Source organism: Glycine max, chromosome 11 (genome assembly GCF_000004515.6).
Source record: "Glycine max cultivar Williams 82 chromosome 11, Glycine_max_v4.0, whole genome shotgun sequence".
In the NCBI taxonomy this organism is placed as follows: Eukaryota; Viridiplantae; Streptophyta; class Magnoliopsida; order Fabales; family Fabaceae; genus Glycine; species Glycine max.
The window spans coordinates 33818124-33843727 of record NC_038247.2 but is presented as its reverse complement, the minus strand read 5'-3'; the positions used below and the strand labels follow the sequence as shown (position 1 = coordinate 33843727).

At 34.4% G+C, this 25604-nt stretch overlaps 1 protein-coding gene across 2 annotated transcripts; it reads right to left on the bottom strand.

Annotated features, from left to right (window-relative positions):
- Positions 1–1921: 1921 nt before the first annotated feature.
- CRK28 (cysteine-rich receptor-like protein kinase) lies at positions 1922–16835 on the bottom strand. 2 transcript variants are annotated; one of them, XM_041006803.1, is made up of 8 exons: positions 16099–16835; positions 14441–14829; positions 14187–14324; positions 13896–14023; positions 13506–13719; positions 13173–13404; positions 12884–13040; positions 1922–2239 (listed from the first exon to the last, which is right to left on the bottom strand). In XM_041006803.1, the coding sequence occupies exons 1-8, from the start codon at positions 16467–16469 to the stop codon at positions 1937–1939; spliced, it is 1932 nt and encodes a 643-aa protein (XP_040862737.1). In that variant the 5' UTR covers positions 16470–16835; the 3' UTR covers positions 1922–1936. The 2 variants fall into 2 exon arrangements, with proteins under 2 accessions (XP_040862737.1, XP_014619666.1); XM_014764180.3 differs by lacking the exon at positions 1922–2239 and adding an exon at positions 12284–12796 and having other exon boundaries at positions 16099–16637.
- Between the last annotated feature and the right edge of the window lie 8769 nt (positions 16836–25604).

Sequence of the window (25604 nt, the reverse complement as noted above, 5' to 3'; positions counted from 1 at the left end):
TTGCAATGCCTTTCAACTCCGTGACCATGATTGAATATCTAATATTGAAAATGATATTTGTTAATAAAAAATTTACCCCTTATATGTTTGCTGTCTTTACTAACTGTTGTTTTAGCCACACTAACCTCTAAATCTGGCGCATTTTGTGCTTAATGTTGGCATTCTTTTGTAATATCCATGGAATTCTTTTCTTTCTTCAGAAGAATCGAGTTCATTTTACTTATAAAAAATAAAATATTTTAAACCAATTTTACATCAATTTCTTTAAAGTAAAAATATAAAAATACTCATTTTGAATCATAAGATTATTTCTATATCATTAAATGAAAAAAAAATGATTTTTTTAAAAATAAGTTTGTCTTTAATATGAATTGAATAAAAAATGATGACTTATTTTGCATTAAATTACGACTTTATGAGTGAAACTAATGTGACACACCAGAGGGACATTGCAAAGAGTCGCATGTTCAATTCCTAACAAAAGGATATATTAAGAAAATAAGATCGACTAATAAAAGTGATTAAGTTGTTAATTTTAATTAATAATATTGTAAATTTTAATTTTATTTTAAAACTACTTATAGCATTGAATATTTTAAGTGGTAGTTATATTTCAAAAAATAACTTTTTTCCACCAATGAGAATACTTGTTTGGTTAATAGCCTCATAAATACATCAACTTTCATCAGAATGAGTATATATCATTAATAGGTCTCATGATTAATTAAGGATTAAAGAAAAATTTAGCAATTAATATATTTCATAGTGATCTTATGTTTCTTAAAATTATGACAAAAATACTCTTTTTGTTTATTATATAAAAAGATAAGTTGGTAATATTAGATTACCAACATTACATTAGTTCAAATGGATCTCTTAAGAGCTCATTTAAGGTAGTTGCAACTTTAAGATTTTTAGTTTTCAAATGCAATTTTTAAAATAAAATGGATTTAAAAAAGTGTAGCTAAATTATTTGTAATTCTCTTTTAAAACAATTTTATATTCATTTTCAAAACAACAAAAAATCATTTTAAAATTTGATTTTCAATTTTTAAAACATCAAACAATTCTTACATTTGACAACAACCTTTTTGTTGACACAACTGTCACCATCACCAACTCGACCACCACCACCATCGGCAATGATACCACAACCATCATCGATGTCACAACTACCATCACTATTGGTATTTCTACCACGGTCGACAATGTCCCCACATTATCATCAATCACCCCTATTGTCATTTGTTGCCATCTTGATTACCACCATATAAAAACACCCTTAAACTAATCTTAAGTTTAAAGGTATAGTTTTTATCTCTTTTATGATATGTCAGGTCTTGGACCTCAAGTTGCATCTAAATTTGAGTACAACATGATGAGTTTTTAACTTTGTTATTTGTGAACTTTTATTTATAATAATAATTATAATAATATAAAAATTAGAAAAAATTAACTTATCTCTAAAGTAATCCTTTAAAAAAATAATTGGTACGAGGAGTAATATTTTTAAAATTATTCTTAAAGTAATTTGATCCCTCCTTTATAAAAACATATAAGAAATATTTATTGTTTTATTTTATATTTTGCATAATTTATAATTTTTAACTAGATCATTTATTTTTAACAGCAAGCTAATTATATATTAAGACCTATTATATATTAAAATAGGGTACTAAAGTGTACCAACTATGTATATCCCCATGTACCAATTTGTTGTAAGGTCACAAACTGGGAACCCATACCCGTACCACGTACCAGAGTGAATTGAGAACTAGGTGACAATGGGAAGGCGTTGTTTGCATTCTTAAGGAAAGGCACGTGTAATCTGCTATTTAAAATAAGATTTACACATAATTGTACCAATCTCCAATAATGAACTGAACAGGAATTATCATTTGCATCATATAATTCTTAACCTATCATCTAGCAGGTACTATATAGAATTGGAGGTAGTAGCATTAGATGTAGAGGAACCCGTTGACGCAAATATATCTCTCTGAGGCCTTAAATTCGACTCAATAAAGATAGGCATTGAAGGTCTCATATGCTCAAGTAAGTTATTGCAGTTGAGTAAGACTACTACTTCAGACATAGCTGGCCTCATTGCAGCCGATGCTTGAGTGCACAACAAAGCAATGGCTATGACTTTCTTCACTTCTTCTGCATCATAGTTATTTGGGTCTAAGCTTTTGTCTACTAACTCCAAAAGCATGCCTCTCTCATACAACTTCCATGCCTATTATAGTCAAAACCAAGCAAAATATTACAAGAAAAAAAAAAGCCAATTTTTGGTATCTAATGGGAAATTCCTTACTCGTCGAAGAAGATATTCTTCATCACCATCGTCATCAACAACTTTTACATCAGTACTCTTTTGACCACTTATGATTTCTAAGGCTACAATTCCATAGCTGTATGTATCAGCTTTTTCTGATAATTGACCATGGAGTACATACTCAGGTGCTGTGTATCCCCTGACAAATGCATATAACACATAGTTCGATAATTAATAAAATAACACTCAAACATATTATGTTACATTTTTCCCACGTAAGAATTATTTATCTCATTCACCACAACTTGATGCTTAGTTATAAATGTCAAGAAATTCAAGTGATTGCATATGGGGGGCAGTACGTTTTACCCTTTAAAATTTTCAAGCTGAGCCATTGGAATTTCATTTTGACTTACAATGTTCCTGCAACTCTTGTGCGAACATGAGATTGGTCTTCTGGTAGGAGTTTCGCCAACCCAAAATCAGAAATTTTGGGCTGAAGTTGTTCATCCAATAGGATATTGCCACTCTTAATATCTCTATGTATGATAGAAACATGAAATTCCTCATGTAGATAAGTCAATCCCCGTGCTGTGCCCAAAATTATATCATAGCGTTGTTTCCAGTTGAGGGAACCTTTTCTTTTTCCTGTATCCCAATTTTATATGCTCAACATTAGAGGAGAAAAGAAGAGGGTAAAGAAAGTAAAACTTACAGAAAATGCTTCTATCAGAAATTCATGTTAGTTACCAAATAAGAATTTGTCTAGGCTGGTGTTTGCCATGTATTGGTAAACAAGGATTCTTTCTTGACCTTCACTGCAACAACCAAGAAGTCGAACCAGATTTCTATGATGAACATTACTTATAAGTGTTACTTCACTTTCAAATTCGTCATCTACCTTGTTGAAATCTCCTGAAATTAATTTTTTTACTGCAACAACTTTCCCATTTTTCATAGTCCCCTATTCAGTAGCATCAAAATCAAAAGTTATAACTAAATGTGTAGCTTATAATTAAAAAGAAAAAGAAAATTCTTAGAATATTATTAAAATGTGAGGAAAAACTCAAGTTTACCTTGTATACGGCACCAAAGCCTCCTTCTCCTAGTTTATTTTTCTCATTAAAGTTTTTTGTTGCAGCTTTCAAGTCACTATATCTGTACTTGGTTGGACCATTCAAATCAGTTGCTCCCATTATGCTTCCTGCTAATTAAAATACGATTTTGTTTTTTTTATTAATAAATAAAGTCATGGATTGATAACAATAGTTGGATACGAAGCATCACATGAAGACTTTCCAAATAATCTTACTTCTAGGAGTTCTCTTGCACCTCCAAAACCACAACCAATAATGACCCACTTCTTGTTTGAACCTACTCCTCCTTCAAGACAGAAAAGAAGTTGACCTCAAATATTCCAACTGATCTGATGAGTCCGTTCAAGATGTTGATATTACAATATAAAAATGGTGCTAGTAATACCCTTTTAACACATTCTTTTTTATTACTTAAAATTTAGATTTTAATTTCTATGCATTTTCAGTATAATGTTTTTTTACATTGCATATGGATCAATCAGCATTTATACTATGTATTATTTTTTAAATTTTTATAAAAGTCAACAAATTTATTATATATGTCAATTTAAAGTTGGATGACAATATAAAAATGCTTTACATGTTTGGTTAATGTATTATTTTATTTAAAATTGTATGTAAAAGGAAACTACGGAATTATAAGTGAGACTCCTTAAAGAAGTGGATATCAAAATATTTTGTGATTTCTGATATTTAATTTCAGGCATGCAATAATACAGTGTGTTAGAAAACGTGTCCATTTTTATACCAAAAGAGATGGACCACTCTAGCCCACTTTTACTCATTCAAGTCGACATCTATATTAAATGGAGTTATGGCATTTGTACCTTGTTTGAAGAAGGGACTGATATCAATGGTTTGGTTATCAGCAAAGAAGGGTGTCTCCGAGTATCTCATAAAGCAGCCAGGAGGATCAAATGCCCTACCATTTGTATTGGGAAGACAACCTTGCATGCTGCTTTGTTCATTTGATAAACAATCCAAACAATTGTCTTGTGTGAAAGTCTCAGCACATTGTGCAACGGCATAGATTGCACCTCCAGACACTTGTGTTTTGGTAGCGGCAAAATAGCCACTAATTTTGGGTGTTGCGATTTGTAGATCCATCAGCACTTGATGTCCAACTGCACCATAACCAGTGCTTTCATCGGCAGTCTGATTTCCACAAAGTGTGTGGCTGCTAGAACTGATCTGGTTGAAGGAGTCAGTGCTCTCGTACCTCGACAGTCAAACAAATTTGCAAGCAACAAACATCAAAGTCAACTCTTACTTATTAGTTTTATGGACTGCAACCCTCATGTTCTTGTGATGAAAAATATCTGAAAACTCTAATCCACACAGTCTCAATAATCTATATATAAATATCTAGTTTGTTGGTAGTTTGTGTTAAATGTTAATTTAACCTTTAATTTTTTTGGACAATAAAAAGGGAAAAAGAAAGAGAAAAATAAAGATAAAAGTCAATGTTTAAAACAAGAAAAATATAGAAAGATGCCTAGTTTGGTTTATTTAATAAACCACATGTATGTTTGATAGGAAGGAAAATAATCTTTGTTCAAATCAGGTTGGATCATTATAAGTGGCAAAGTTCATTCTCAATCTCGTGACATTTGATACACGCATTGGACGGTTTTTTGTTTTCTTACATGTTTAAAACTCAATCCTACATTTTATAGGACTAGTGACGTAGCTAGTCTTACTCATTTCACCCCTTTATTCGTCACCTAAACTTCTCTTTCATTCCTCTCCTCAAAGGGTACACACCAAGTGTGTCAGAAAAATCATATTTGAATTATCAGCCATAAGAAAGGACTACTGAACAAATATTAGATGGATGTGTACCTGAGGAAGCAGCCATCATAAACTACATGGGCACCGTTGGTTCCGACGGAGCAGTTCCGGATTTCAGTGGCGGCGGCGGCTAAGCAGGTGGCGCAGTCAGTGATGGAGAGGTAGTTCCTGCATTGGAACATTGCATAGACAGGGTCTGTCCGGCTAGTTGATTGAGCCGTGGCAAAGTGCCTGCTTTGGCTGGTCACCTGTGCTCTCAGGTCTGCCAAACTTGCGTTTAGGTTTTGGTAGAAGTTCGACAAGTTGGGTGCCATGAATCCGCTGCACTCCAATGTGAGTAGATAGAGTTGAGGGTCTCCTACAGCACCCTCAAAGTTCCGCCATGACCACAACACCAACAATGTTAAGGCTACGACCTTGAGTTGCACCATTTTCCTGTGAGTCTCAAATTAACTAAATAGGTATATATATATATATATATATATATATATATATATATATATATATATATATATGCCTCAAAGGAAAAAGTCTACTTACTTGTATGTTCATGGGGTGGACCAAGATAATGAGAAATTATTATGTTTTGTTTACAACATATCATGATCCAATTAGATTTTTATATATAATATTTTTTTTATTCATAAAAATTGAAAATAATATTAGAGAATTTATAATAATTCATATATCTTGTTGAACTAATTGAAATAGACTCTCTTGATATTTAAAATTGAATACCTTTCATATAAAATATAACTGCATATGAATGCTACTGGTTCAAAAGTGGAGACAATTTGATTCGTTCAATTCGATTAAGGATGGTTTCGTAACAAAATAGCAGCCTACGTATATAGACTTGGGGTGTGGTTTGAAACTTCCAATTTTGGCAAAGGATTTAATTATGATGACATCGAAGTGCATCGTGCACCTATATGAGGTGCAGTCAACGCGGGTAAGCTGTTAAGCAACATGTGCATGTGCATAATTAAGATTAAGATGTATAAAACTACCCACTACGATCATTAGCATGCACTGACAGCATAATCATCTATATGTTCAACTCCATGATTGAATATCTATTATTGGAAATTAAAGATATTTGTTAATAAAATATCCACCCCTTATTATGTGGCTGCTGGCTTTAATTACTACTTTTGTTAGACAGACTGACATCTAGAAGCACATAATTTGTGCTGAACGTTGGGCATTCTTTTGTAATATTCAATCGATTTCATTTCTTTTCTTCTGAAGAATCGAGTTGATTTTAGTTATAAAAAATAAAATATTTAACGCCAATTTTACATCACTTTCTTTTTAGTAATAAAATAAAAATATACATTTCAATCAATAAGATTATTTATATATCATCAAATAAAAGAAAACTTTTTTAAACAATGAGTTCGACTTTAAGACTTTAAGAGTGAAACCCCTTATTGCAACTAATGTGACAACACCACATTAGGAATTTAGATGATTTAACCCCTTATCGCATGACCTATTTCATTAAATAAAATTTTAATATCCGTAAACATAAAAATACATTTTAGCATGCGGTATATGAACCACACTTCTTAAATTAATTTGCTGCAATGAACAAGATAAGAAACTTAGATGATTTGATATCCTTTTTCATAAAGCATGAACCCTTGCTTTTCAGTTTGTCAATGTTGGTAGTTGGTTAGATGATAATTGATAGTTGATAATTTTAGAGAATTGTTTTAGAAAGAAGGTTATGTCATTGATTTCTTGGATTATTAATTACAACATATCAATTGCCTATTTATAGGCTCAAGTTACCAACATCTTAATGGTGGTGAATGTTTCTATGTTACTTTAGTTCTTTCTAGAGTTTTTATGCTAGATTAGTATCATGATAGTTCTAGATTCTTCTATCTTATACATACACTTATAGTTCTAGATTGTTCTACCACATACACATTATAGTTCTAGATTGTCCTACCATATTCTATAATTCTAGGATATTCTACTATTTTCATATATATTATATTTAAGAATATTTTAGAAATTTGTAGCAATTTCAACACTCCTCCTTGATGCAAATTTCTGTGACTCCGAGCATAGCTCGTAATTCTTCAAATCTTGGTCTCGGCAGAGCCTTCGTGAATATGTCTGCAATTTGATCTTCTGTTCTGCAGTAGTCGAGTTTGATCTCTTTAGTTGCTTCAGATTCTCTGATAAAGTGATACTTGATTGCTATGTGTTTTGTTCTACTGTGATGAACTGGATTCTTCGCCATTGCAATTGCTGATTTGTTGTCGCAGTTGATTTTAGTAGGCCCATCTTGTTTTTCTCCCATGTCTTCAAGTATCCTACGAAGCCACATAGCTTGACTCGTTGCTTCAGCAGCTGCCACGTACTCTGCTTCTGCTGTTGATTGTGCTACTGTAGCTTGCTTCTTCGATGCCCAAGAGAACATTCCCGATCCTAGTGAGAAAGCATAACCAGATGTACTCTTCATGTCATCTGCCGAACCTGCCCAATCACTGTCGGTGTAGACAAATAATTCTGAGTTGGTTTCGGTAGTATACCATATATCGAACTCTTTTCTTCCTTGTAGTTACCTCAAAATTCTTTTTCCTGCTCCAAAGTGTATTTGACTTGGGCTTTGCATGAATCTTGATAGAAGACTTGTAGCATACATTATGTCAGGTCGTGTAGCTGTCAAATATAGGAGGCTTCCAATTAGACTTTGGTATTTGGATGCATCAGCTTTTGGTGCTCTATCATTATTCTGTAGTTTCTCATTTGTTATGAATGGAGTAGCAACAGGTTTGCAACCATACATCTTGAATTTCTTAAGTAAGCCTTCTATGTATTTCTTTTGCGAGATGAATATCCCTTCATTTCTTTGACTTACCTCTATGCCGAGGAAGTAACTCATCAAACCAAGGTCGATCATCTCAAAGGTCTTCATCAAGTCTTCTTTAAACTCCATCATCATCTTAGTATTGTTTCCCGTGTAGATAAGATCATCTACATATAGAGAGAGTAAGAGAGTGTACTGCCCTTGAGACTTGATGTAAAGTGTAGGCTCACTCTTGCTCCTCCTGAATCTTTGATCCATGAAATACTGATCGATTTTGCTATACCATGCTCGAGGTGCTTGCTTCAAACCGTAGAGTGCTTTTCTTAGTCTTAACACATTGTTTTCTTTGCCTTCAAACACGAATCCTTGTGGCTGCTCCACATAGATCTCTTCTTCAAGTACACCGTTAAGGAAGGTGGATTTGACATCTAGTTGATGGATACTCCATCCTTTTTGTGACGCAAGAGCTATTAGGGCTCTTATGGTATCAAGACGAGCTACTGGTGCAAATGTCTCATTGTAGTCAATTTTGGGTTGCTGTGAGTAACCCTTAGCTACTAGCCTCGCCTTGTGTTTCTGTATAGACCCACTTAACCCCAATGATATCTTTTCCATGGGGACGATTTACTAACACCCATGTGTTGTTTTTCTCGATCATCTGTATCTCATCTTCCATTGCCTTGACCCATATTTCCTGCTTTGACGCTTCTTCAAAGCTTCCAGGTTCAAGTATGGCTAAGTTACAGGTTTCATATATGTCCACCAAAGATCTTACTCATCTTGGAGTAGACTCTGGTGATGATAGTTCTTGATCTTGTTGTTGTGGTGGAGGTGAAGGTGGTTCACCTGGGTCTTCTTCCTCAGCTTCTTCTTGAGGTAGTTGAGCGGGTATAAGAACGTTCTTCTCCACTTTTTCTTCATCCCAATTCCAAGAAGCGTACTCATCAACTTCAACATCTCGACTGATGACGAGTTTCTTAGTTTGCAAGTTGTAGACACAGTAGCCCTTAGAGATATTGCTATACCCAAGGAAGATACCTCGTATAGTCTTGTCTTCAAGCTTGTGCCTCTTCACGTCTGGAATATGAATGTAGCATATAGATCCAAAGATCCTTAGGTGCTTTGCTGATGGCTTCTTCCCGTTCCAAGCTTCAATTGGAGTCTTGTCTTTTACAGACTTAGTTGGACATCTGTTGAGTATTGAAACAGCAGTGTAGACTGCTTCAGCCCAGAATGTGTTACGTAGTCCCTTCTCCTTGAGCATCGATCTAGCCATCTCCATAACTGTGCGATTCTTTCTCTCGGACACTCCATTTTGTTGAGGAGAATATGCGACTGTAAGTTGTCGCTCAATGCCTTCATCCTCACAAAATCTTTCAAACTCGCGAGAGGTGTACTCTTTGTCGCAATCACTTCTTAGTACTTTTATCCGTTTTCCACTTTGATTTTCAGCAAGGGCCTTGAACTTTTTGAATACTCCAAAGACTTATGATTTTTCTTTTAGAAAATATACCCATGTCATTCTAGAGAAGTCATCAATGAAGAGTATGAAGTACCTGTTGTTCCCATGTGATGGCATCCTCATTGGTCCACAAACATCCGTATGTATCAGCTCCAATAGATTTTTCGCTCTCCATGCTCCGCTTGTTGAGAAAGGAAATCGGTGTTGCTTACCAAGGAGACATTCTTCACACACTTCATTGTTCTCCTTTATGCTTGGAAGATCTCTCATCATGTTCTTCTCATGTAACAACTTCAAGGCATGTGTGTTGAAGTGGCCAAATCTTCGATGTCATAGCCATGAATCATCAACTTGTACCTTCATGGCAATGTTTGTTGCATATTTTAAATTTAAAGGGAAGCTTCTATTACTCTTATTCATCTTTACTTGGGCTATCTCAGACCTTTTATTTTTGTTGTCTAAGATTTTGCATACACCTCCTACAAAGTGAAGTGTGTAGCCTCTCTCAATTATTTGGCCAATGCTTAGAAGATTTTCTTTTAGGCTGGGAACTAGTAAGACATCATGGATGAGTCGCGTACCTTTATCTGTCTCCACCATGACAGTGCCTTTGCCTTTTGATTCAACCACACTTCCATTTCCCAGTCAAACTTTGACTTTGACAGACTCATCAATACTTTTAAAAATAGTCTCATCCTTGGCAATGTGATTGCTACATCCACTATCCAAGTACCAGCTTCCTCCCTTTTCTTTTATTGAGTCTTGAGTAGCGTAGAACGTACATTGTTCTTGATCATGCTCCTCTGCGATATTGGCTTGATGCCTATTTTTGTTGCGACAATTTTTCTCTACGTGCCCGAACTTCTTGCAATGGTTGCATTGTGGCATATTACGGAACCAACAATTTTTCTCTGCGTGGCCTTGCCTTTTGCATATATTGCATGGAGGATTTTTATCTGTTTTGTTCTTAAGGAAATTCCTAGAACCTTCTCTTCTTCTGGAAGTTTCTCCATAATTTTTCTTTCCTCTATTTTCTTTGTTTTGGGGCTGAAATTTAAACTTTGACGGGAAGGCATTTTCAATTGTATCTTCTTTATGCCTATACAGTCTTTGCTCATATGCATCAAGAGAGCCCACAAGTTCTGTCTCTAATAGAGTGGACAGATCTTTGGTTTCCTCAATCGTTGTCACGATTGGGTCAAACTTTTGGGGCATAGTAATTAGAATTTTTTCAACAATTTTTTTGTCAAGAATATCTTCCCCAAAAGCTCTCATTTGATTAACTATTTCTTTAACTTTAGAATAGTAATCTTTAACTGTCTCAGACTTCTTCATCTTCAATAGTTCAAAATCTCTTCTTAGAGATTGAAGTTTAACGGCACGTACCTTAACACTTCCTTGAAACTCCTCCTGCAATGTGTTCCACGCTTCTTTGACAGTCTTAGCTCCCATAATTCTTGGGAAAATTGGATCAGTCACTGCTTGTTACAAGGTGAACAACGCCTTTGAATTTTTCTGTTTATTTTTCTTCAACTCTTTTTCTTGAGATGCATTAAGAGCTGAAGTATCCACGGGAATGGTGAAGCCTTCTTCTACTATGTCCCATAAATCTTGAGATAAAAAATATGTTTCCATTTTAACGCGCCAGAAATCATAATTTTCACCATTAAAGATAGGGACAGAAATAGTTGACGATTGAGTAGTGTTATCCATAGCTTAGAAAAAATATTATTAGAGTGGGTTAATAATACAAAGGAAATTTTTGAAGTAGTTGGGAGGATTTTGGAATGGTAGGTAGGTAATATAACTACGCCCAATGTATGACCGAACGTAGCTCTGATGCCACTATTGGTAGTTGGTTAGATGATAGTTGATAATTTTAGAGAATTGTTTTAGAAAGAAGGCTATGTCATTGATTTCTTGGATTATTAATTACAACATACCAATTGCCTATTTATAGGCTCAAGTCACCAACCTCTTAATGGTGGTGAATGTTTCTACATTACTTTAGATCTTTCTAGAGTTTTCATGATAGATTAGTATCATGATAGTTCTAGATTCTTCTATCTTATACATACACTTATAGTTCTAGATTGTTCTACCACATACACATTATAGTTCTAGATTGTTCTACCATATTCTATAGTTCTAGGATATTCTACTATTTTCATACATATTATATTTAAGAATATTCTAGAAATTTGTAGCAATTTCAACAGTCAAGTAAAATTAAATGTTGATCATACAATTACACATAAATAGTTAAGGTTTAGTAATATGTGGCAACTTAAAAACTGCGTTTTAATCTTTATACAGTGTGTAATGTAATAAAAGCTGGGGGACATTACAAAAGAGTGACAAGTTCAATTCCAATTCCAAACAAAGGACGATAAAGAGAAAAAGACTTTATCCTATGAAAAGTCTTTTAGGCCTCAATTATGGCCTGTGTTTATCATATCAACTACTTTTATTTAGTATTAATTAGGTGGCAAGGCATTATTTTAACATTGTAACTAAAACAAAAGTATGGTTTTCAGCCTTAGCAGAAAAACATGCACAAAATAAATATGCAGATGTTTCAGAACACAATTATGAAATACTTGGTTATAGCCAAAACAGAAGTAAAGGCCGTAACAATTGATGCCACTTTCCAAAGGAACTTCTTTTTGCAAAGGATTAAGAACAGATCCATTTGAACCATTCTGATTTTGGTTATGGAAATGACAGGAAGAAGAATTGTGGTTTCTCACCATGGAAAACAAACCCTGGCTGAGCTCTGAATTGAGAGCTCTAATACTATAAAAGAAAACTGAGAGAACAGAAAAAACGAATGAAATCAATTATTGATTCAGTGCAACAAATCTATGTATGGCATTTATACAAACATCCAACACTACCAAAGAGTGCTACCAGGAATAACTAATTACAACTACCAATTAATCATCACAACAAACTTTAATTACTTATCATGCATCTGTATGCTCTACAACATCATTCTGCCCCTCTAACATGTGCATCATATACATAATTAATCATCGAGCAGGTACTATAGAACTGGAGGCAGTAGCATTAGATGTAGAGGAACTAGTTGAGGCAAAAATATCTCTGTGGGGCTTTAATTTAGACTCAATAAAGATAGGCATTGAAGGTCTCATATGCTCAAGTGCATTGCTACTGAGTAGCACTACTACTTCAGACATAGCTGGTCTCATCGCAGCCGATGCTTGAGTACACAACAAAGCAATTTCTATGATTTTCTTCACTTCTTCTGCATCATAGTTATCATTCAAGGTTTCGTCCACCAACTCCAAGTGCATGCCTCTCTCATACAACTTCCATGCCTGTTATAGTCAAAACCAACTGTCATATAGCAAAATGTTACAAGAAAACAAACAATTTTTGGTACATATTTATGGGAAATTCCTTACTTGTCGAAGAAGGGACTCTTCCTCACCATCATCATCAACTCTCACATCAGTACTCTTTTGACCACTTATGATTTCTAGCACTACAATTCCATAGCTGTATGTATCAGCCTTTTTTGATAATTGACCATGGAGTGCATACTCAGGTGCTGTGTATCCCCTGACAAGTGCATTTCATTTATACCATATATAATACTAAGAAATCATGAGACTATTACGCATAGCATATCGGTGTAATACATTTTACCCTTTAAATATTTCAAGCTGAGTCATTGGTAATTTATTGACTTACACTGTTCCTGCAAATCTTGTACTGAGATGAGATTTGTCTTCAGGAAGGAGCTTTACCAAGCCAAAATCAGAAATTTTGGGCTGAAGTTCTTCATCCAAGAGGATATTGCAACTCTTGATATCTCTATGTATGATAGAAACATGAAATTCCTCATGTAGATAAGTCAATCCCCTTGCAGTGCCCAAAATTATATCATAGCGTTGTTTCCAGTTAAGGGAACATCTTCTGTTACCTGTCTCTCATGTTTATATGCTCAAAACTTAAGAGAAGAATAGAAGGGAAACAAAGTAAAACTTAATGCTTCTACTGGAAATTGACATGTTAATTAGTTACCAAATAAAAATTTGTCGAGGCTGTTGTTTGCCATGTATTCATAGACAAGGATTCTATCTTGGCCTTTACTGCAACAACCAAGAAGCTGAACCAGATTTCTATGATGAACATTACTTATAAGCATTACTTCACTTTCAAAGTCGTCATCTATCTTGCTGGAATTTCCTGAAATTAATTTTTTCACTGCAACAACTTTCCCATTTTTCATAGTTCCCTATTCAATGGGATCAGAATTAAAATTTTGCTTGAAAGTCATTTATCTCTATCACTAGATGTGTGGCTTATCATTAATATTGCCTTCTTAGCTTATGAAGATCTTAGTTGACAACTTTACCTCAAAAACAATTCCTTAGAATCACAATTGAAATGTGAGGAACAACTCGATTTTACCTTGTATACAGCTCCAAAGCCTCCTTCTCCTAGTTTATTTTTCTCACTAAAGTTTTTCGTTGCAGCTTTCAAGTCACTATACTTAAACTTGGTTGGACCTTTCAACTGAGTCCCTTCCAATATGTTACCTGCAAAGTAAAAAATGAGTTTGATTTTTCTTTACATATAAATGAAGTCGTGGATTCAAATTTTTTTTTTTTCAAAACAACTAAAATTAAAAGGCATGATTGATAAATGTGTGATAGTTGGATGCAATTGCAAAGTCTCACAAGGCTTTCCAAATAGTATTACCTCTAGGAACTCTTTTGGGAATTTGGGATCTTCTACACCCGGGAATTATAATTAAAAATGATAAAAGAAGGATCACAACAAGGACTAAACCCCCAACAACACCACCAATAATGAACCACTTCTTAGTTGAACGTCCTCCTTCAAGACAAAAAAGAATTTGACCTCAATTCCAACATATATCGATATAGTTATACAAATAGAGATGACATTTTTATTCATTAAACATATATTAAAAGGAGTAATGGCATTTGTACCTTGATTTAAGAAGGGAGCGATATCAATGGTTTGGTTATCAGAAAAGAAGGGTGTCTCTGAGTATCTCATAAAGCACCCTGCATCGAATGCCCTACCATTTGTATTGGGAAGACAACCTTGTACGGTGGTCTGTTCATTTGACAAACATTCCAAACAATTGTCTTGTGTGAGAGTTTCAGCACATTGTGCAATGGCATAGATTGCACCACCAGCCACTTGTGTCTTGGTAGCTGCATAGTAGCCAGTGATTTTTGGTGTTGCTATTTGTAGATCCGTTAGTACTTGTTGTCCAGCTTCACTGAAAGCTGTGCTTTCATCTGCACTCTGACTTCCACAAAGTATGCTGCTGCGAGGCATGATCTGGGCAAAGAAATCATTGCTCTCGTACCTCAACAGTCAACACATTTGGAAGTATCAAACATCGAAGTCAATTCTGACTTTGTTTCATGAAGATGTTCTTGTGATGAAAGCATATCTAAATTAATCAACTAATTCAGTCTCATAATCGATAAACATCTTATTGGTGATTTGTGTTAATGCAAACCTTTAATTTGCTTAGTCAATAAATGATTTATATATACATACACGCAGAGGAATCAAACAAATTCGTCAAGATAACGAACTTGCTTAAACCCCAACATCATTCCAAAATAAACATCCTGTACAGCAAAGTTTTGCTTTATTGGTAATGTAACAAACAGTTTCATAATTAGTCTTTAGATTATAAATTACATCATATCTTAAGAATACTGCTAGGTAGTGAATCCCATTAAACCAATTTTTATGTCAAAAAGAAGTCGTGTACACCATGACATGTTAATTGTGGCATGCATCATTATTGTGACACGTGTATCACTGTTAGATAGTGATTTCATTGTCTTATATAATGTTTTATTTTCGGGATTTAATTTTAAGAAACAGGGGTCATCCTTTTCATTAAATTTAAAGAAGAAAAAGTTATGCTAGATAGTATATTCAACGACCGAGGGGCCACTAAATAACAATATTAATTAAGACTTCAATAAGCAAGTCTTGTCACTAAAAATGTTTTACACTATTAACCAATAAAAAACAATTGAATGTATAGATACATGGTGTTTGTTTGGGGTGACTCTATATTAGGACTATAGTCTATATAAGTTTAGGATGATTGTATAAGATGTCTCTTTACTGTCCTTGATGTATTGGGGGGAGACCCCCCCTGCATATTCATTCACTTTGATATATCGATCGAAAAAGAAAAAAAAAACAACTAGAAACCATTTAAATTAACAAACTTTTCCATGTCTTATTGATAGAGTTTTATGTATTGGGATTCTCTTCAGTCGGAAAATTTTCAGATTCGCGCATTCAGCTAAGTACAACAGTTAAATACATATTTGTCTCGTCTCTTCCTATTGTTTCACTCGTCCATTGTCTCATCTCTCTCTCCTCTCATCAAAGTGATCGGACACACCAAGAGACGTGCCAAAAAATCATTTTGAAATCATTTTAAAAAGATTATATATATTAGCAAAAATGTCCAATATATAATTCTTTCATTTAAATTATAAATATTTTTATTAAAATTTATTTTAAGTCTCACTTGTATAGTAGGGTGGTCTGTTAAGCACAAGAAACAGGTGGTTGAACACATACTGGATGGAGGTGTGTGTACCTGAGGAAGCAGCCGTCGTAAATGACACGGGCACCGTTAGCTCCGGTGGAGCAGTTGCGAATCTTGGCGTCGGCGGCGGCGAGGCAGGCAGCGCAGTCGGTGTTGGAGAGGTAGTTCCTGCATTGAATCATGGCATAGACAGGACTCGTTCCGGTGGTTGATTGAGAAGTGGCAAAGTGCTTCCTTTGGTTGCTCACTTCTGCTCTCAGGTCTGCCAAACTTGCGTTTAGATTTTGGTTGAAGTTGGACAAGTTGGGTGCCGTGAATCCGCTGCAATCCTGTTTGAGTAATAGAGTTTGAGGGTCTCCTACTGCACCCTCAAAGCTCCACCATGACCACAACATCAACAAGGTTAAGGTTACGAGTTTCATATTCTTAAAACTCTCAAACTAAGGGGTTCAAACTTCAAAATATGGGTTTGATATTGGCCTCAAAGAAGAAGAAAAATGTCTAGTTGTTGATGATGTGAAAGCGTGGGTGAACGAGACTAAGACAATGTCAAAGTCTAAAAGTCTGAGATATACAATAATTTGTTAAGGCTACGTGCTATTGAGTTGCACCATATTCTTGTGGTTCTCATTTCTCAAACTCAATCGGTTTAGGCCTCAAAAAAAAAAAAAAAAGTCTAGTTGTTGATGACGTCGATAAATTGGTGGACTAAGATAATATCAAAGTCTGAGTGATGGAGAAAACATGTTTTTCTTAGCCTAAAATAAGGGATAGTAATTAAGGAGTTTAACATTTTGCTGAGCCAAACAAATTGTGGTTTGAAACTTCAATTCAGACTAAAGATTTAATATTATGCACGTCACATTGACGTGCTTATGGTCCAATGAGGCGTAGTCAACATGGATAAGCTACTAAGCAACGTTTGTATGTGAATAATTAAGATGTACTATAAAACTACCCAGCCCTCATAACACTAACAGCATAATCTATTACAGAATTGGAAGACATTTCAACTCCGTGATTGAATATATAAATTAGAAATGATATTTTTTTAAACATCTTTTAAGCTTTATTTTTTTAACCTCTATAATTAAGATTTCTGATGATTCTTTGATGGAACCTCAAAATATTTTCGCATGTTTCTGTTCTATCTTGAGATTAATTAATCATACGCCTTATGTGGCTGCTTTCTTTAATTACGAACTACTTTTACCAGCAACAGTTCTAATCGCTGGCACATCTAGTGCAATTAAGGTTGGCATAATTCTTTTGGTAATCAAGAAAGTTCATTTAGAAATAAAAAATAAAATATCTTAGGCCAATTTTTTTATCACTTTCTTTTAAATAATAAAATAAAAAATAATAATATTTCTATATCATTAAAAATTCTTTCAAAAAATGAGTTCGTCTTTAAAATGAATATTTTAAACTAAGAGTAAATCACATGATGCAACTAATGTGATAACAGCTAACGGACATTACAAAGAGTGACAAGTTCAATTGATCCTAACAAAGGATAAAGAGAAGCTGACAAAAAAAGAAAAGAATAAAGAGAATAATATTACAAGCGGTCATTATCAACACTTACGTCTCAGGTGTTTATTAAGACCTTAAACCCGTTTAGTAAAACACCAGGTCAAGATTTTATAAAACTTTATTCAATACTCCTTCCGTCTTCAATTATAATTAAGATCATTTTTCAAAATTTGTTTGTTTATTTTATAAAACTATTTTTTAATTAATAGAAGCATTAATTATTTTTCCTTACATACTTTTACTTAATTATTCTGTTTCCAAAATTAATGAGAAACAAATCTAACAATTAAGTGGATTAATGAGTTTTATTCTGTTCTGTAAAGTTTGAAAATATTTGTTTGCATTTGTTGATAGCTAAATACGTGAAGTGAGATTACTTCGTGATTGATTAAATATTCATATTATGTGTGTGAATAGTCTTTGCTTGTACTTATGCTGGTAGCTTGAGGATTATTGACAACTGAATAAAACAATTTGAAGATATTACCCCAATGGGTGTATTTTAGTTATAATATACCATTTGCAAATCTGTTTGTCAACTTGCCGGCTTTCTGAGACTCCTAGAAAGTCAGGTAACATCACAATCAGAACTCAGAAATATGTTGAAGGGAAAATTAGGGGTAAATTTACGTCACAGGGTCACATTTACAAACTATTTATGTAATAGGGTCTGTTTCGAAAGTATTTATGTAGGGGGTCTATTCTGCATGGAAGCCGCCAATGCCATTGGCAATAAAGCATGACTTGCCATTGCCATTGGCGATACAGGAGCTGACGTGGACGGTGCCGCCATTGCCACTGACAATACACGCTGACGTGGAGGGGTGCCGCTGTTTCCATTGGCGAGACACGCCACGTAGCCACGTGAAAAAGGTCTCGCCTCTCCCATTGGCGAGACACCTTCAGTCATGCAGTGTTTAGGGTCACAATGTTTGCAGTGTTTAGGGCTGCAGTGTTATGCAGGCTAGGTTGCAGCTTGGACCTCAAAATGCAGAGTAGCCTTTTGACCGTTGCATCTTTATGTTTTCACCTATAAAAAAAAGCTCCATCAACGTAAATTTATCTACACTTCTCTTCCCCAAGCTGAGCTTCTCCTTTCTTGAGTCTCCTTGAGTGTGTGCGTGCTACGCTTCCTTGAAGTTTGTTGTCTGCTTTCTCCTCCATAATTCCTGGTAAGTGATTTTCTTAAATAAGTTTTATATATTCTGTTGTTAATATTATAAAAATAGTAGGTTAGTTAGTATTAATAGGTATTGTAAGTTTAGGTTAATTAGTATTAATAGGTATTCTAAGCTTAGGTTAGTTACTATTAATAGGTATTATGTTCTTAATTTTTATGTATTAATAGATATTCCAAGGTTAGGTTAGTTAGTATGACAATATTATTTGGTTGTTGTATATATTCTTAGATATTATATATATATATATATATATATATATATATATATATATATATATATATATATATATATATATATATATAGTGTTAGTTTTAGTTTGTAGGTAAATATTATTTGTTTTAAGAAATTTACGTTATTAAATATATGATACATTGTACATTATTATTATTTTTGTATATATATTGGTTAAATAATTTTTTGCATTTCAATATTTATTTGTATTTTAATTTATTTGTTAGTCCATATTATATTTAATTATTTGTTTGTTAATTGTAGAATATATTATGTTAATTATTTAAATTTGTCTTCACATGTATTTTAATTTATCTGCAGAATATATTTAAATTTTATTATTTGTATAATATATTTTGTTATGAAATAAATATATTTTGTTATTTATTTAAATTTGTCTTCACATGTATTTTAATTTATCTGCAAAATATATTCAAAATTGATTATTTGTATAATATATTTTGTTATTGAAATATATAAATTCAAATGTATATATTTTGTTATTTATTACAAATTTATTTATATATATTTAATAACGTTTTTGTAAATGTGCCTAGTTTTATTTATATTATGTAGAAATAATGTATAAATTATTTTGTGAATTTATTGTATTATATTATATTTTGCAATATCAATGGCATCTTCGTCGTCATGTTCATCAAATATTAAAATTAAGTCTGACACGATCGATGGTGACGTATTATGGATGCAAGCTAAGCATGTTTCAGAACATGTTTGGAATGAAGAAGAAGACCGCAAATTACACATCAGACGAGCTGTCCCCACTTATCAAGGGGAAGAAGAAATATCAGAGCAAATTTTTCCTTTCCTTCGACAATCTGGTTTTTACTGGATTATGAAGATGAGATACTTAAAAATAAATGTCTCATTAATTAGTGCTTTGATAGAAAGATGGAGGCCGGAAACACATACGTTTCACATGAGATGCGGAGAGTGTACTATTACTCTTCAAGATGTCTCTGTATTGTTAGGTCTACGTGTGGATGGTTTACCATTAATTGGTCCAACAAATCTTAATTGGGCTGATTTATGTGAGGAATTATTGGGAGTCAGACCACAAGAAGGTGAAATTAAAGGTAGTGTGGTTAAATTAAGTTGGCTGGCTCACCATTTTGCACAAATAAATAACCACGACGATGAAGAACAAGTACGAAGGTTCACCCATGCATGGATACTAAGATTCATTGGAGGTGTCTTGTTCGTTGACAAAAGCAGTAACAAAGTTTCGCTAAGGTACCTTCAATTTTTGCGTGACTTTGGAGACTGTAGCACATATGCATGGGGACCTGCCGTACTTGCTTTTCTATACAGAGAGATGTGTAGTGTCACCGATTATAAAACTAAATCAATCGGGGGTATGTGCATCTTACTACAAATGTGGGCATGAGAACGATGTATAACTTTGGCTCCAAAGAGGACTCCTTCCCAAGTAGAAAATAAACCACTCGGGCACAGTTTAGTCATTTTTAAAAGCGTCTTTCATTTCAAAAGAATAAATGGTTTTAGGGTATATTAAATTTTAATCTTTGTAGGTGGCTGCGACGTGGAAATCAACATATCGGCAATGATGATGTGAAAGTTTTTCGTCACAAGTTGGATATTATGAAACGTCATGAGGTAAGAACATGGTATTGTATTTGTAAAATAAAAAATAATATGTGTTATTTTACTAAAATGCTGACAACTATGTTGTTATATGCAGTTTGTGTGGGAGCCTTACACAGCAACTGTTATATCATTGTTGTCTCCCATTTGTGTATTCGGAAGTGTCGCATGGTGCGCGGTGGTGCCACTAATTTGTTTCCAAGTTATTGAGTGGCACCAACCGGATAGAGTATTGAGACAATTTGGAATGCAGCAACCAATTCCAGAGTCTCATTCGCAGCCGTTGAACATTCATGGCATAACACTCAAAGGGAAACATGACGAAAATTGGGGGCAATTATTCGCCCCAATGATTGATCAGTGGAACAATTGCCATGCATTTAGGGTGGACGCTTATCCCCGACAAGAGGGCCTATTGAGCTTTAACTCCGACTACATGGTCTGGTATAGGCGAAAGACAAAGATGTTTGTTGACCCACAAAATGCAAACACAGCTACATTGGTATTTTTTTTTGTTTTTTCAATATTTAACTTTAAATGTTTTTTTTAATGATGCCCATTAATTTTCTGACCCTAATAATTGCAGGCTGAAGTTGCAGAGACATTACAATACATGGTGTCTCCTCAAGGGAGGAATACATGGACAGTTGATGATCTTGTGCCTTATGTGGAGAAAATTACGATTTTATCCGAAGAGCAAGAGAGAATCACTGAGCCTGTGTCATATGGTCCAGCATCAGAGCGTCAATTTCCAGCACAAGAGTTTCACATTCTTTAGTCAAGTGTTGAAACTCAGGGCATAGGCAGAGGAAGGGAGGCTGTTGAAGCGGAAGAATATTCCCAATAAATGGCGGAGCGTGGCCATGGAATGTATTACACGCCACAAACATTTGCTCAGTATCCGACACAGATGTATCAGTATCCTTTTCAGGGTCATCACACTGATACTTCTGCAAGCAAGCATTCGTTCGGTGGTGTTGCGGAAACACATCCTCATTTTTCATGGCCGACTATGACCCCTTCACAACAATATCATGGCCCAATTCCAACACCTAATGCCCCATTAGGTACATAGTGGAATGTATCGAGACCAATACCTAATGTGGGTGACTTATTAGGTGTTGATACGCGTCAAGAATTTTCTGCTGAGGCTGACAAAGAAGAAGCAGGGAGACATCAGGGCAAAAGAAATCCTGATCGCCAAGCACGAAGATAGGATCGACCATGTGGCACATCCTCACGGCATCACGAACACCAAAATGAATGATTTGTATGTCTCTGTTTAAATATGTTGTATATTTCTCATTTGAATTTGACACTTAATCTATTGTATGCAGTTTATTAAGGCTTACTAATGAATACAGTTTATGTCGCACATCAAACTATAATAATAAATAAAGTTAAAAAAAACTAAGGTAGACAAAAGAAAATAACTAATGTTTCTAACTAACGATGAACACCAATGCCATATGTGCACCAAGGTAGACAAAAGAAAATAATTAATGTCACTGAACCTGGATTGCTCCACTCCATTTATTTCAACTTCTAAATGTAATTTTATTTCATTAGATGCATATGAGTCTGGAGTAATTTTATTTCAACCCTAAACCCTAAACCCTAAATCCTAAGGCTTAAACCCTAAATCCTAAACTCTAAACCCTAAGGCTTAAACCCTAAACCCTAAGGCTTAGGTGTTATTTTGTTGTGTTATTCTGTAGTGTTTAGGGTTTATTCTGTAATGTTTATTCTGTAGGGTTTAGTCCTTGTTCCAGATAGTCCATAATGACTAAGTCCATAGTTTGTCATTGTAGATAGTTGTCCTTTAGTATCAATTTTTATACCGTTAAGTACAACATTGTAGATAGTTCTCCTTTAGATACAATTTCGAAAATAAGTAATGTATAAATTTCCTGACAAAAGTACACATTCAAAAATAAGTAACTGACGATTTCATTGAACACCACAAAGTAAATACATTGAACAAAACCTCAACCAATACAAGTCACTCATCTAACATACATAAATCAATTAAATGAATTACTCCCACGGTCAGATTGCATTGGACATCAGCGCCTATTGTGCCCTTCTGCTCCACATCTACTACATTTTTGTCGGTTGTCAGATGGTTCGAGCCAATCCATCTCATTCCTTTTCCTTGTTGATTTTGGCCTACCTTTCGCACAAATTGTAGTTGGGTCAGGGATAAGTGTCCATGCATCATCAGAAGGAGGAATTGCCGCTTCATTCCCAAGAGGCCACCACTGTGCGGAGTATGCTTTTAAGATGTGCTCATTTGTGTAAACAACATCTATATATTGGTAGTAGTTCATGCTTACGTAACCACAAGCTGCAATAATGTGTGAACATGGATAGTGAAGCGCGGAATACCTTCCGCATTGACAATAATGGCCATTCAAGTTAACTACCCACTTTTGTCTGTCACGTTGCATTATAGGATTGAAGGTCTCCTCTACTTCAAACCTTGTCGAGTGGATATCATACACGCGAACGATGTGCGAACAAGCTTGTTCTTGATTTTTCCTAAGTTCTTTAACAAGCTTAGAACAATATACTTGGCCTTCGTTTAATTGTCTTTGAGTTTGGCGGCCATGATCAACAAAGTACTTTCGACACCTACTATATGTTGACTTAACCAACGCTGTTATTGGTATGCTGCGACAATCTTTCAACACCTTATTCACACATTCTGAGAGGTTGGTTGTCATGTGACCATATCTTCATCCAAATGTATCGTAAGCCATGCTCCATTTTTCCTTTGAAATGCTATCAATCCATGTTACTATGGCTGGACTCAATTGACGAAATTTTTCTAAGTTTTGATCAAACACATGCTTGCAAGGAGTGTACGCTGCGACAATCTTTCAACACCTTATTCACACATTCTGAGAGGTTGAAATTAACTTCATGTATAAAATAAACCTTACCCAATTTCTTGAACATCTCTTTTTGTTTCGCGTTGTTGAATTTGCGATTGAAATTGCTCGTTATGTGTCGGACGCAATACACATGATAACCGTGGGAAGGTTGCCAACCAAGTGTTTCATTAGCGACAACAGACTTTATACTAGCGTGACGATCAAATATTAGACAAATTCCATTCTTATCTGTGATGTGTTCACGCAAGTGGGCCAAAAACCATGACCATGCTATTAACGTCTCACCTTCGACCACGGCGAATGCTAGAGGAAGAACACCGCCATTTCCATCTTGTGATGTGACCATTAACAGGGTCCCACGGTATTTCCCGTATAAATGTGTGTCGTCAACTTGCATGATTGGCTTACAGTACTTAAAAGCCTCTTTACATTGACCAAATGTCCAAAATACTCTATGAAACTGACGATGTTCACGACTCACCCTATTACCAACAATAAAATTGTCATGTAGTATTTGAAAATAAGACCCAGGAGAATGATTTTGCATATGTGTTAGCTATGACGAAAGTTTCGCATATGACTCTTCCCAATCGCCATATTCAATTGCAATTGCCTTTTGTTTCGCCATCCATCCTTTTTTGTATGAAACCTTATAGGAAAATTCACTATTTATCCTTTCTTGAATCAAAGAAATTTTTATTGATGGATCTTCTCTAATCATGCCTGTAATTCAAATAATAAATTAAAATAACAAATAACACAAAAGTAGGATAATATGAACATAAAAAACGTACCTGCTACGCAAGTCGCAATTAAACCTGAATCAAGCTTCTCATGGTCTTGTGTCATACTCATATTTAGACATGTGTGTGGTCCACCCCATTGTGTCACTTTCCATGCATCAGTTTTTTTAGATAAAATTGCTCTCATATAAAAAGGGCAACGAGACTCTGCGCTGTTGTTGGGGCAACAAACGATATATTTGTGAGATTTGGTTTCAACAACCTTAAAACTTTGATGCACCTTCATCACATATTGTTTCAGTGCATTTTTGACCACATATTTACTGTCAAAATTCATGCCAACATATAATTCTTGTCCAACATTAAAAGTCGTTGGCATGTCCAAACCATAAATGTCCTCCTCGTCCGGATGACTCCAATTGATATTGTTATAATGCAAAACATCATTCCAAAATGGATTTTGAATTCCTGGTACACCTAATAATTTCAAAAAAAAAAATCAGGTCAACAAACTACTACTATTTAGTTACCATTAAATACAGCTCTAATAAAAAGATAGATGTATTCAACTAATTTTTTATTTCATAAAATTTACCTTCTGTTGGGTGAACAATTGAAACTGGTTCAATAATGTCAGTGACTTCATCGTCTGTATCAGATATTCCTTCAACGCTATCATCTTCATCCAAAGACTCTTCAACGTATGAATTAGACGCAAGATAATCATCATCATCATGTAAATTGCTTATATTTCTTGGCAGTTCCGACTCATGATGAGATAGATTATGTCCACATGACGTAACAAAATTTGCAGAATGAAACATGGAACCACCAGCAACATCCTTTTCTACGTACAATTCTAGAACTGACATTTGTTGTTGTTGTTGAAAACTTTCGATCATAGTTTCAACATCTTCGTCATCACAAATTTGCAAGGCAACATATTTTCCTGAAACTAAAAATCTATAACTTATAGTAGAAATGATTTCATTGTTTTCTAACTTTACTTTATCTCCAATTATTTTTTTCAAAGCATTGAAACTAATTCCGCATTTAATCTGAATCACCTTTTTACTGCCTTCAAATATTACACCATCAAATATTACACCATCATTGTCTTCATATACTCTTTCGTTGAAATACAACACTGTAATAATTGAATTCATGATATACCTACATGAACAAAATTAAAAATAATTAATCATAACAAGAGTAGTTTTAAAATAAATAACTGTATTTGCTTGCTTCATCTACTAACTTAAACTTAAACTTAAACTACAGATTCAAATTTCATTCTAACTTCAAAAAACTAGAAGGGAATCAGGTAAATATTTATAAGGCTT